Source organism: Ambystoma mexicanum, chromosome 6q (genome assembly GCF_040938575.1).
Source record: "Ambystoma mexicanum isolate Mex_15411 chromosome 6q, UKY_AmexF1_1, whole genome shotgun sequence".
Classification (NCBI taxonomy): domain Eukaryota; kingdom Metazoa; phylum Chordata; class Amphibia; order Caudata; family Ambystomatidae; genus Ambystoma; species Ambystoma mexicanum.
In genome coordinates, this window is record NC_090937.1 from 717,469,789 (window position 1) to 717,482,677 (window position 12,889).

At 42.2% G+C, this 12,889-nt stretch overlaps 1 protein-coding gene across 3 annotated transcripts in view; it reads right to left on the reverse strand.

Moving 5' to 3' along the window:
• Positions 1 to 12,889, reverse strand: part of SLC10A7 (solute carrier family 10 member 7) — a 1,071,777-nt gene that overhangs the window by 424,187 nt on the left and 634,701 nt on the right. For all 3 annotated transcript variants that reach the window (XM_069631237.1, XM_069631239.1, XM_069631238.1), the window contains exon 6: positions 9,661 to 9,696. In XM_069631237.1, coding sequence (XP_069487338.1) covers positions 9,661 to 9,696 — 36 coding nt within the window. The remainder of the gene's footprint in view (positions 1 to 9,660; positions 9,697 to 12,889) is intronic.

The window sequence follows — 12,889 nt, forward strand, 5'->3', positions numbered from 1 at the left end:
TAGCTACTCCTGAACTCAGCAAACTGAACTACTGTGCAAGCCTAACTCTTGGGCTTCAGCTCTAATCCTTTGTTCCCCTTAAAGTGTCCAACTTTGCAACATACACCCTTTTCAAACTTTCCAGATTCTTCCACATCAACACACGGAAACAATGTTGGATGGCTCTCCATGCAAAATCACTCTTTCTTTTTATTCCTGCTACTCGTACTCCTATTTAAATCTATATATGGTCCCCACAAAGGCCCTGACTGCATGTCACTCTGGTCTTCCCCTATGACTCTTCATCCCCCATCGGTCTGTAACCGATCAGTCCCACTGCACCTTCTGCCAATTTCACTACTTTTCTATACTTTCCCCACACCACTGAACGCAGTGTGGCCGCCAGGAGACTCCGACTTGAGCCCTTCAGGCCTCCTAATCTAGAACCTTGTGGATAACCAGTATTTGGGGCTCATTCCTCGCACACACACCAGGACTTAAACCAGTCCCCTCAATTGCTCATCACCTTGAAAATGACTCATGAGGGTCGAAACACATGCTGGCAACATGAATAAAGACACTTGTTCCACTACTCCAATAAACAGGTTTCCGACTCGTTAATAGAGAGATTCTACGCTTGTTCATTCTATAGTATCTAGCGCAACTGTGGGATCTATGTGGACCGCGGCTGTTTTTCCTGCAATGGAAAGGTTTGCATGGGAAATGTACGCCCCACAAAAGGTTTGTACATTTTCAATGCGAAATACATGTTCCCCGCAACCCCCGCTCACTATACTGTTAAGTGTAGTGAGCGGGGTGTTGTGGGGGACACCCCCGCAGCCCCTGTTTTTTTTTTTTTTAAAACATTTTTTACCAACCTTACCACCAAAGGTTCGAACTTTTGGTGTTCGAACCTTTGGTGGTATGCATTTTCAGACTTTTGATGCTTGCAGACGTTTTTACTCGGTAACAACGTACAATACCCAACTGTGCAAGGTCTCCACCCTCCTTTCCATTAGTGGAACTATTTAAAACCAGGTTCAAATTCCACTTGCTAGCAATCAATAGAGCCACCCTAAACCCCAAGCTTCCTACCCAAACTGAACACGTAACTAACTTCTTTCGCTTTCATCTCCTGCCTTTGACACTGTTGATAAGCCCCACTTTCTTCTCCGTGCTTCTCTGATTCTGTTCTATAATGATTCCACTCTTACTTTTCTAAAAGTTCTTTATCTTCTGGACTGGTAGCTGCTCTTCTCCACTCCCCCTTCAATTCAGGGCCCCTCAAGGTTCTTTTACTGGTCCTTTTCTCTTCTCTCTCTGCACGTCTCCTCTTTCCTCCATCATTGCTAAATTCAGCTTTCCTTTTCACTTCTTTGCCAACGACTAACAGAGCTTGGTATCTTTTTCTACCTTTTCTGACACACTTCATTCTTCTCTCTCTCTGCTTGCCTCCTCTGAAAAACAAACCTGTACGCATTCTATTCTCGCTTTCTCGATCTAAACGCCTCTAAAACTGAAGTTCTCTTCTACCTGTTCTCCAATATTTCCCCTTCCCTCTCCCCATTACTCTTCTTTCTGCATGCACTTCTCACCTTCTCTCCTCATACTCAATATTGGGTCCTCTTCGGCCAGCCTCGTTCTGTTTCCTCTCACATCAATAACGTTTCTCACATTTGTCATTTTCGTCTGTTTAAGATCTGCAAAATCCATCTGTCTTTCTTTCAATAAGATGCAACTACTTATTACTGCATTTTTTCCCTACTCTTTCTTCCTCCTCATCCTCATCCTCGATCTCGATCTATTCGTTCATCCTGGCTCTCTTTTTAGTGTCGCCTTCTCTTTTCACTTCCTTAGGATTGTCTTCAAATGTGTACATGGTCATGCTCCTCCTGATCTCGCTCGTCTTGTCTCTCTTCATTCTCCTCCCCATCTCTGATGGTCTTCAACCCAGTTTCTTCTTGCTGTCCCTAAGCAGCCCTGTGCTCAGTCTCACTTTCATTCCTTCTCCCTACTGGCTCCAAGACACTGCAACACTCCTCCTTTCTCTATTCGCTTTTCTTCTTTCTTACACATTTATAGCTCTCACTTAGAAACCTTTCTACGATCTTCTCCAACTTAGTTTAAATTTTTTCCGCAATAGTTTTTTTCTCTGTTCTCGCACTTTGGCGATAAGAGCTTTATAAATTAATAAAACACAAATACAAAATCTGACAAAATTATGCAATGTAAATAATGGTCCTTGACTCTTAACATTGGACTATTTATGTTTTCTCCCCTTGTCCCTAGACTGTGTTCAAATATTACTGAGTCGTACCTCATGCAGACTATCAGTGCATCTTGCAAAGGTATGACATCCTGGCTCTAATACATACATATAGCTTTCTCTTCACTGTGCAGAAGGAACTAGACCCCATCTCCCAAGATGCACCTCCTATTTGCTCTAAGGGTTAACATCAATAAACTGGCCATCACCGGATGTGTCCGATAAATCACGTCCACTGAACTTTGTAGGAACTCGGCCACCAAACTTTGTAGGAAAGCTTATTTTGAGGTGTCAAGCCACTAGACAATCCAATCTTTAAAATATTAAAATGTTAGCCAACAAAGGGATTTAAAAAAACGGACAGAAGTTAGATCCACAACAATTGTTACTCTCCTGTAATAGCACTCATAAGTAGACGTAAGGTGAGATATACAACACTGTAGAAAAACCACCTCATAAATAACAATAACAATTTAGGCGACTCATCTCCAAATCGGAAGCATGAGTCAAATTATCAAAATATGTCAAGTGCTACCTACTGGAAAACAATGGAACACCTTTTAATGTGCCTTCAGTGTGCAAGAGTCATCTGAAGCAATGAATTTAGTTCATTTAATGTAATGTGAGGTGGTCTTGGATAACGCATAACCTGCGGTTTTGGTGGCCTCCTGACAGTAGGGTTTGGAAGACAAAGGAGGAGTTGAGTGGAGGTTTAGTGTAAGGAGAGGGAAAGCCGAGATGCAAAACCTGATGTGTTGATGAGTGCAGATCAGATCAGAGGCCTAGAAGCCCAAGCTACTCCTCGCTGATGATGCACAATGAGGCTGAAACATGTCTGGGGATTTGTGGTCTCGTGCAGAAGGGATTTGTCCCAGCAGTTCGGGCTGGACTGTCCCTTTTGGGGTGGGACCAAACTGCATTGCATATGGTCTTTCCGCTTCTGTAATGGCTTGGCAGGCTGGAAAACAATGGTCTGGAGGGTTGCCCAGAGCTGTAGCAATGGTTAGGATGGATTCAAAACCTTCCAGTCATCACCTTTTGGTATTGCTGCAGATCAGAAGCACCAATGTTGTGTGTGGCTATATATTTCTACTGAGGCCACTTGGGGTATGCGTATCCAGAGGGCAGGTGTTTAACCGGCTCAATTTACTTTTAACAATGTCTATTTGGAGATAGAGGGGCTTTGATTGTGTGTGCGTGCGTGCATTTTGTTTGGTGTAAGGTGGGAAGAAGAACAGTGCACAGGTTTTTGGGGAGGAATACTAGCAGGTTGCTAGAATGCAGATATTTAGAAGTCCTGCAATTCCTGGCTGTCCTTCATTTGGCCTTGTGGTGACTGTAGAAGGTGAGTTTCTAGGCTTATACTAGCTACCCTCACGATGAGGTTCAAAGTCTGGTATAGATCAGTTGTGGTTGAAGGTGTTGGTGTGGGCTCATGAAAATGTCTTCTTGTCCTGGGGCTGTGTTGTTGGGTGCATGTTTGGGTCTGGCTGGATTGGGCCCAGCCTTTTGCATCAAGAGTATATGTGCTCTTGGTGAAGAACCAGGAATTTGGGGACTTCCTGAAGGCCAAATGGTTATGAAGCATGCAGAGGCACCTGGATCTGAAGTTCCATGTGTTGGATGCTAGGAACAAGAAGGAAGCTCCTCCTTGGCGTTTCCTATTGAAGTGTGGGACTGTTAGTAAGCTGTGCTACTGAAGCACCTTGCAAGGATGCATTTCTTTATGGTGGTTTCTTGGCCTGTCTCCTATACCTCATGGCACCCAAAGAGTACCTTCTAAGTACTTTGAGTCAGTTGAGCAAGGACAAAAAGAACACTTATCTTTCAGCAAACAAATACAATATATACTAAACCTGCAATTTCCTCACACTGATCTGCAGGGACACTGGGGCACGGTTGCAGCCCTCCCAGGAAGTAGGACCCCCTGATCTGCTTCCTCCCACTGCAAATAGAATGTGGGCTGCTGCGATGAATTGGAACTGCTCCTGCGTAGACCTGAAAGGACGTAAGTTTACTGGCCTGCGAGCAAATTCCCTCTCAACACCTTCCTCCCATCGTGTGGTGAGCATGCATCGTCCCATTAAGGCTCACCTGTAGATTATTAAGACTGAACTCTCCGTCCTGCTACTTCTGGCAGGGGTGCATGTAGAATGAGAACCATGTTCCTTCACTGGTCATTTATATGTGGTGTCCAGTCCAGCTGCGACGATACCACGCCTTTCTGGTAAGTGACTATCTGTTTTCTGTTTGTCGTGAAGTATTGATATTGTCTTGTTCTCAGCCTGTTGTCCGTTCTGTAACAATGTCTATCATTCTCCACACATAGGTGTCATTGCGGTCCAGCAGAGCAAAAGAGCCCGAAGTGGCTCCATATGAGGATCAGAGGATTCCGCAGCGGTCTGGCAGCTGGTAAGTGTGCTTTTAAGGACAAGCGCAAAGTATTTTGCAAGCGTGACTTTAAACTGCAGGTTCGTATGTATAACCTCGTCTTTTGTCCTTTTACAGGGTCTGCCTTCGTGGAAGAAGATGATGTCGTGCTGCGGAGTCCAGCGCTGGAGTTCTGCATGCCAGAGATGAAGATGTCGTGAGGCGGTGCCGAAAGCTGGTATTCTGTGTGCCAGAGATGAAGAAGATGTCGTGCCCAGAGCTGAAGTCCTACGATCTGGAAGATGAAGAATGGATGCCAGGCTCAGCGGAGATGGATGGAGGTGTAAGCTGACTCCAGGAGGTAAGCATAGGAACAGGAGACCGGAATCCCAAGGTAAGTGCTGGTTAACCCAGGCGGCGGTGAGCGTTACGCTGCATGAGAATGCAAATTAATGCGAAGCGTGTGCCTTGGGGTTGGGCTGGCTTTTATAGCTGAGCTCTTAAGGCCACACCCACTAGCTCAGTCCTGCTGTCCACACCTTGCCACTCCTTGAAGTTGCACATGCAGCTGAAGACAGAAGGCCACACCCGGACTGGTTACACATAAGTGGAAAGTTCTTGAAAGCACTCCTGCCCATAATAAAGAGAGTCTTGCTTATGTTCTTCCATGAGTCTGGCACCAAAGGCGCCAGGACTGAGTCCTACCGGCCCCCCCTATGTATAAACGTCCCAAAGGAATGTGCGTGAACCATGGTGCCCCTTGCTCCTTCCACCTGATGGTGCCGCTCCTGTGATCCTGGGCAAGTGGCCATGAAACAGATTGAGCAGACACGTAGGGAGAGACCGGTAAATTGGCCTTTGCTAGGTAACCCTGGGGCACTCTACAGTCGACAGATTACTGCTTGCAAGCATTTTGAATACTAAACTAATGAAAGAAAGCCATGTTGGCGTTCTACTCATTTTGAAGGAAAGCGAGAGAAGAAAGGTTACAACTATAATTCCCAAAGCAAAGAGGGGGCAATATTGAACCAAGATAGTGACCCTCATTGCCTAAGTAAAGAGAGGACAATACTGCGGAAAGATTGCAACCATCATTGCAAAGTAAAGAGGAGGCAATATATGGGCAAGATTTGGCGTAAGCCAAAGAAGGGCAATTATAACAAAGAGACATCACTAGCAGTTAACTGATGTTAAAGTAGGAAATAACAAGTGGCAGCAGAGAAGCCTTACTTATAGAAAGTATGAAAGAAAAGAGGAACATAACCTGCATGGCATGTGGCAAAAAAATCAGTGGAACAAACAGCACTAATGTGTATTGTGTCCTCACAGAAGAAGCAATGAATGTATGTTGTTGAAAGTCAAAGACTTTTCGGAAGTTTAAAGCAAGCCTCACCACAGACTACTTGTAGTAGTGTTAGGAGGTTTTTATCCTGGCAGGTAAGTAGACCAGGGAAAGGATTATTAGTGGTAGTCCTGGCAGGTTAGTGGACCAGGAAGGAGAAACTGAACTACTGCATTGTGGTGGAAAGAAAGTGGCAAGGCCACTACTGTGTTATGATGAACTGTGGTAAAACCATCCTGATAAAACATTGTTTATGAAGAAGAATTGTAGAGGTATTTGTTTTTAAAATAAAAGAAGTTATGTTGAAATATTAACTAGACGTGTGAAGACAAATTCTTTTTGGTTTTGCAGAAACTTTAGACAATTATTTTGAAGAGTGATGCTAACTGTCTGTTAGCTTTATGGTTTATGAAATGTGAAGAGCTTCTGACCATGTATGAGACCAACATCAAAACGCTGCAGGACAATCCACTTTTGGTAAAGAAAAAGATCTGGGAATTAGATTGGATCCAAACCAGCGAAGGCCGAAGGATTTCCAAAACAATGAGGGACGCTTCTAGTGAAGCAAGAGCGTTCAATAAACTGCAAAATTATGTGGTCTTATTCCCAGACAACAGGAGGAGAGCCACATACATGAGATTCCGCCTAAACCTGATTAGAACTAAAGATCGAACAAAGAACTGGGCTGGAAAGGATAAGTCCAATATCGTATGTAGGTTTTGTAAAGCCTGCGACGAAACGCTTAAACATCTGGTCTTATTGGGCCCCTTCTTTAGATCTCTAAGAACTAAACATCCTGGCCAAATGTTAAATGAATATCCACTGAGTAACGCATAAGAATGGTGGCAGCAGATGTTCATGGGTTCAAACACAAAACTGACAAGGGTGTTAACCCTGTTTTTGCATGAGATTGAAAGGAGCCTTGAGATATCTGACACCGAAGTACAAGGACATTAGGGTAGTGTCTAACATGGCTTAGTCATCACACGAAGCAAACTAATCACTCCCTGACAAGGCTCCTTTGGCACTAAAGACACAAACCGTGTGAAAAGGATGGAACTTTATCTCATGCTCATGTTTTGTTATGTTTTGTTATGTTTTGTTTTGTATTGGGTCTGGACTAACTTGAAGTGTTTTAAAGGTTTGTAAAAACCAATAAAATAAACAAAAAAAAAAAAAGAAGAGTGATGAATTGTGTTCAATTATAAGACAATCCAGAAGCCAACTGAAAGACTTTTGGAGTGAGAAGAACTTTGTGTTATATTCGAAACAGAGCTTAGCTACTGAAAATCACTTTCTTATTTGGAACTTTAATTTGGAAAATCCTGCTTTAATCCTTCGGAAGGGGCTCCAACCCTGGTTACAAGGATACATGGTTACAAAGTTTATATTTGAATATAAGTGTTATTTTATTGAACTTGAATGGGCACATGATACCTGTATGAGTCTGTTGTATGTGTAAGTGTGAGGAACAGATTCCTTTTATTACAGGGTTTTCCTTTAATCTTAGTTTGATAGGCTGGGAGATTCTCGCTCGTTTAGGGAAAGCAAGGATTTTATCACACCCTTATTATTTGTGAAAAAGCTTCATCTGACGCCTTGCATTTCTGAGCCCTCACACTTCCTTATAATTGAAATTCTGTTTCAGTGGTACTATTACTGCCTGAGGAATAGACCCCTGTCGCCTTGAAAGCCAGCAGACAAAAATATTAAGTTAACCAAAAAAAACAATCAAGTCTCAAAAAGTGTGTATTGTTTCTTAGCTTTAAAAACACAGCTTGCACATGAAAAACGTATGTACAATCTAAAATAAAAGAAATGGAACATCAATAATGACATGATAACCAGGGATATGGACCTCGTTTGACTTGTCTTTTCAAATATATGGAGCATCCCAACATTTATGAAGAGCCTTTGAGAGATTGCTTCATAGTCGTTTACCAGTCACTTACAAGTGTTAACCGCCATAGTTCTTATATCAGTATTTTAAAAATCACTCACCTGCTGGTGGAACTGGAACATGACTAAAGCGTAAGAAAGTTTAATAGCTTAAACAGCTAGGTTAAAAGTACACTTGCTGCATTCAAAGCATGTTCTTTTTCACAAAAGTAAAAATATTCATACGTGATTAAAATACAGACACTTGCATGTTTTCAATGTAACTATAGTATGTTTAATTTTCCGGGCAGTGACCGTCTTACATATTTACCACTTACATGAAACACGAACCATTGCTTGTGGGCGGACATAGAAGAGTGGAACAAAGGAACTTCTAGAAATAATTTGAAAAAGCCACCTCTAACTATTTCACAAACAAATACATCTTTAAAAGAAAGTCGAGGGCATACTTATCTGAAACAACTACAAAACGAATAGCAAGCAACTGGATTGTAGCATCTCCAAGAAGCACCGGGCTCGATTACGAGAGACAGACTAGAAGTGAGAATCCAATGTGATGCAGTAGCAAACACATACACATAAAATAAAACAAAAGGAAACCTGCACTTAAAATAGGTCGGGTATGTGAAGGTGAAAATAAAGATACTGCTGAGTAGTGTATTGGCCACAACTCATTAAGAATATCGAGCGAAAGAAACACCCACATCACTGAAGATTTACAAATGCAAAGAAGCCTACAATCCATTTAGACTTTACAAAAAGGTGGGGTTGTTTTCTTAAGTGTGAAGCAATCGATGATAAGACTGCATTTCCTAAGCCAAACAAAGAATGATGCAAGAAATAATAGTACAAACTAGGATAAAACAAATTCACATTAGATACCAGGGTATACATTCTAGCAATCAAAGTAGTTACTGCGGCAGTGCCAGTCACTAAGACTTTGGTAGACTGAGTGCCCACCCCGACTCGTGCTTTACAGACAAAAATACTGGATTCTAACATGTCACCATTATTGTCATGTTATTCTATTGCTAAATGACATCACAAATGTGTCCAAACACACTACCTACATTAATACAAAAATATACCATCTCAATTATACAAATATCCTCATTTCCAATAATCAATGCTCAAAATTCATTCACAATCCTCATTTTAAAACATTCATTCTTCAAACTCTCTCACAATCATATTTACATGTGATCCAGTGAATCCAAAACGTGTTTTCTATAGGACTGGAGAGAAAGGAACTCAATAGGTTGGATGTAAAGGGAATCTGGGTAAAGATTAGTTGAAATGATCCTCCTTTGTTGAGAACCATTATAACAAAAGGCTTGCTGGAAATCAGTGCTTAATGTCACACATATTATCCCCTTTTGTGAAATGTTCTTTTTTAAAAAAGAAGAAGAAACAATTAGATTGCCTTACGCGGTGGGCGAGATTCTGAAAGATTTTCCAAAGGAGGGCATCTCACATGAGCACCTGCTACCTCATATGCCTACAATCTGGAGCAAATCTGGAGCCGTCCTGGGGCAAATCTGTGTGGATCACATTTGCACATTTCTGAGAAGGACAAGGTAACTCAGATTTGCTTTAGTGTTTGGCTTTGTTAACCAGGTAGGAGGCATCAGGTGCACAACTTTTGCATCGCCGCCTTTTCTGCCATGCAAATCTGTGTAAATCAGGCCCAGGTTATGGACAGAACTACCAAATGCTTTTGATGACCCCTCATGGCCATACTGGCAACTCACCTCACACATATGAAACCTAATAGAGAATCATGCAATTGACAAAAAATACTCACAAACAGGAGAAGAAGCAGGGGGGTGACAACAATGCCCTGAAAGAAAAAAAGGAAAAGGTTATGCATTGGCCACTTGGCAGAATAATTCACTCATCAAGTTCACCCCTGTCTGACAGATAACATTTGAATGCAGCAGAATTCCTCCAATACAAGATTACGTTTATCATTTTCACCCCACGTTGACATTCTTTCTTAAAAATGGCATACCAGAATTTGCTGCCGAGGAGAATTAAACGGTAAAGGAGGCAATGTGAGCCCCCTTTCTTGTACTACCTTCGGTTTCGGTGGTGAAGCTGTACTGAGACCCAACTCCTATTTTCACGATCAACTTTTTCCACATTACAATCTGAGTGAATGAAATGCTCAATGTATCCGTAACACATTCTGACAGAAAAGGGCAGGGAAGACATTGTGTGTGTTTCAGGGAACACGAAGCAACAAAATTAAAAATTATTTCTCAGTCAGAATTTAGTTTATTCGATGATTAAAAACAATAATAAACACATTAAAATCAATAAAAACATCTAAAACAAACTTCTGAACCTTGTCTGAAATCCTAAAACTTCGTTCAACGCAACTTTTATTATTCCATACATTTTTTAAGACTAAATAGCTTCATTACAAATAGAATTTTGAGGTCAAGTTTCCATTGAGCAGGATTTGTGTGAGGTGGAGATGTTCTACTTGAGATCAGAGATGTACCCCTTCCTCGGCTTCAGTGCCTATTGTATAAAAGAGCTAAGCGCCCAACTTATGCTTTCGTCATGGAGCATTAGAACAGAATAGTAAGGCCAAACTAAATTGGTAAAATCCCAGCGTTTGTAAAATTGGGACATGGCTTCTTTTACGGATTGCAGTGTAAAATGGCCAGAAAAAAAAAGTGACCTACCATTTCAATATCCATTTGATATTTTCATTTGGAGCATGAATACCCGTTGGGCGATAGTCAATGATTTGACCATTTCCACCAATTCCCTTTGTTTATGAGGAGTTTTAGGAGTGGTACCTTGGCTTTGTCTCTACGGTGACGATCTATCGGGTGTGGATATTCAAACCAATGGCCAGCATTTATGGCTGTGAGGGTAGCTTTTACATGTGAAACCCATTCATACACCAACATGGGAAAGAACCTCGGCAACTATCAATTTGGACAGAGCAGCTTCCTCGTTTGCCCATTTTGCCGGCCACATCAGTTGCTGGCACTTTATGGTAATCTTCAATGAAGGGTAATCCAAGCTCATTATGTAAGGCAAAGGTTGGAGCACTCGGAGAAAGTAAAAAGTGACCTGGAAAATGTATTCTCTATTAACTGCAACTTACAAGGAGACTCATGAACCCAGATTGCTGCCTCATAAAGAACAATGGTTCGAGCCTTAACATTATATACCTGTAGCATTATTGCTGGTGGGTGGACTTTTATGGATGTTGCAAATTGCGAAATCCCGGCTATGGCCTGGGACATTTTAATTGCTTGTTTTTCGATTTGATGATTCCCCACAGCCATTCGCACCAAAGCGGATTCCCAGGTAGTCAAAGTATTGCACTTTCTCCAGCCGAGATCCATTCACAAAAAATCCCTTTGGCAGTTTATGAGCCTTTCCCATTATTAATACTGCTGATTTAGTTGCATGTATCTTTATTTTCCTACTAGACATAGAATCAGTGCAATCGTTTGAGTTTTTGAAGAGCTCTCGTTGTACGGGCCAGGAGCACAACACTGTCAACATAAGCCAGCAAAGGGACCATTCCGACACCTAGACTGGATACATCGGGCGCAGACTGTGTTAAAATGTACTGAAGTGCATTTGTATACAAATTAAATTAAATGGGGGCAGGAACACTCTTATCGGAGGAACCTATGTGTCCAAAAAGAAGGTGTACAGTTCCCCCTCCATCATAACGGACTACACGCACACTATATCGGTGTGGAATGAAACTAATAATGTCAGTAGCCATGTGGGATTCCCATCTCTACCAGAAAATTATCACAATTGTTCCCTGTCCACCAAATCAAAGGCCATAGAAAAAGTTGCTTCTTTTAAGGTTGTGCATTTTGCTGTCAACACCATGAAGTTTAGGGCCTGATTTAGTGTTCGCAGATCTTCCCGGAACCTGTTTATCCCCCATGATATTGTTCACACTCACCTATTCCACTAAGTGCCCTCGCAGTACGCCCCCTAGGATTTTTGCGGAGGCATCCAACAGTGACGTTGGGCAGTAGGAATTTTTCATTGACTTGTCGCCTTCCTTCAAATTGGAGACAATGATCGCACTGCACCATTATTCTGGAATTTCACAACTCTTCTCAATTGCTGTAAAAAGGATACAGAGAATGGGAGTCCATAGAAGTATGTTGGACTTCAACAGATCAGCTGGTATGAAGTCCGGACCTTGAGACCAATTGGGCTTCAGGGCTTTGATTGCCTTCAGGACATCCAAATAAGATATTCCCAGGTCCGTATTCTCACTTACGTGGATTAGTTCTTCAACATGAATCTTGTTATTTACCACATTTTCTTTAGAGAATATGTCCCCAAAGCACCAGACCCATGCTAAGGCTTGCTCATTTGTTTCTCTGGGTGGCTAAGAGAGGAGTTGGTCGCATTTGACACCATCTTCCAAAAAGCCCTTGTGTCCTTGTTTTCCACTGTTGCCAGGAGTTCCTCCCATGTGCCAAGTTCAAGTTTCTGAGCATGCGCATGGCGTACTCTTTTATGGTACTTTCTTTTTTCTACACCCCAGCTCCAGCTCCTGGGGTGAGCCCTTAGGGCATCCCGAAGAGCTTCTCTCGCAAATTTACACTTGGTGTCAAACCAGCCCTTAGCCATAGGAAGGTGTTTTTGAGTTGCCTTTTGCTGCACCTACTGCATCAGCCCTAGCCAGTTCTTCATAAGCACCAATTCACTCATTAGTGGCATTTCCTTAATTTAGGCATTCAAGGATAAGCGATATTACTTCCCTCAAGCAATTCTCAAAGGGATTTAATGTCTAGCTTATCCCAGCAAATCCTTTCATGGTTTGTCAAGAGGGGTGCTCCAGAGTGCCTGCACAATGGTTTCTCCTTAATCTCCAGGCAGCATTCAAGCCTTAGGGGATTATGATCACTTTCGTCCCATCCCATTACTTCCATATCCACTATCTGATGACAGTGTTGCAGATTAATAAAAAAAATAGTCAATCAGCGAGATCCCCTGCAGGCCTAGAAAGGTTTCTCTTGCGGGTAGGTCTG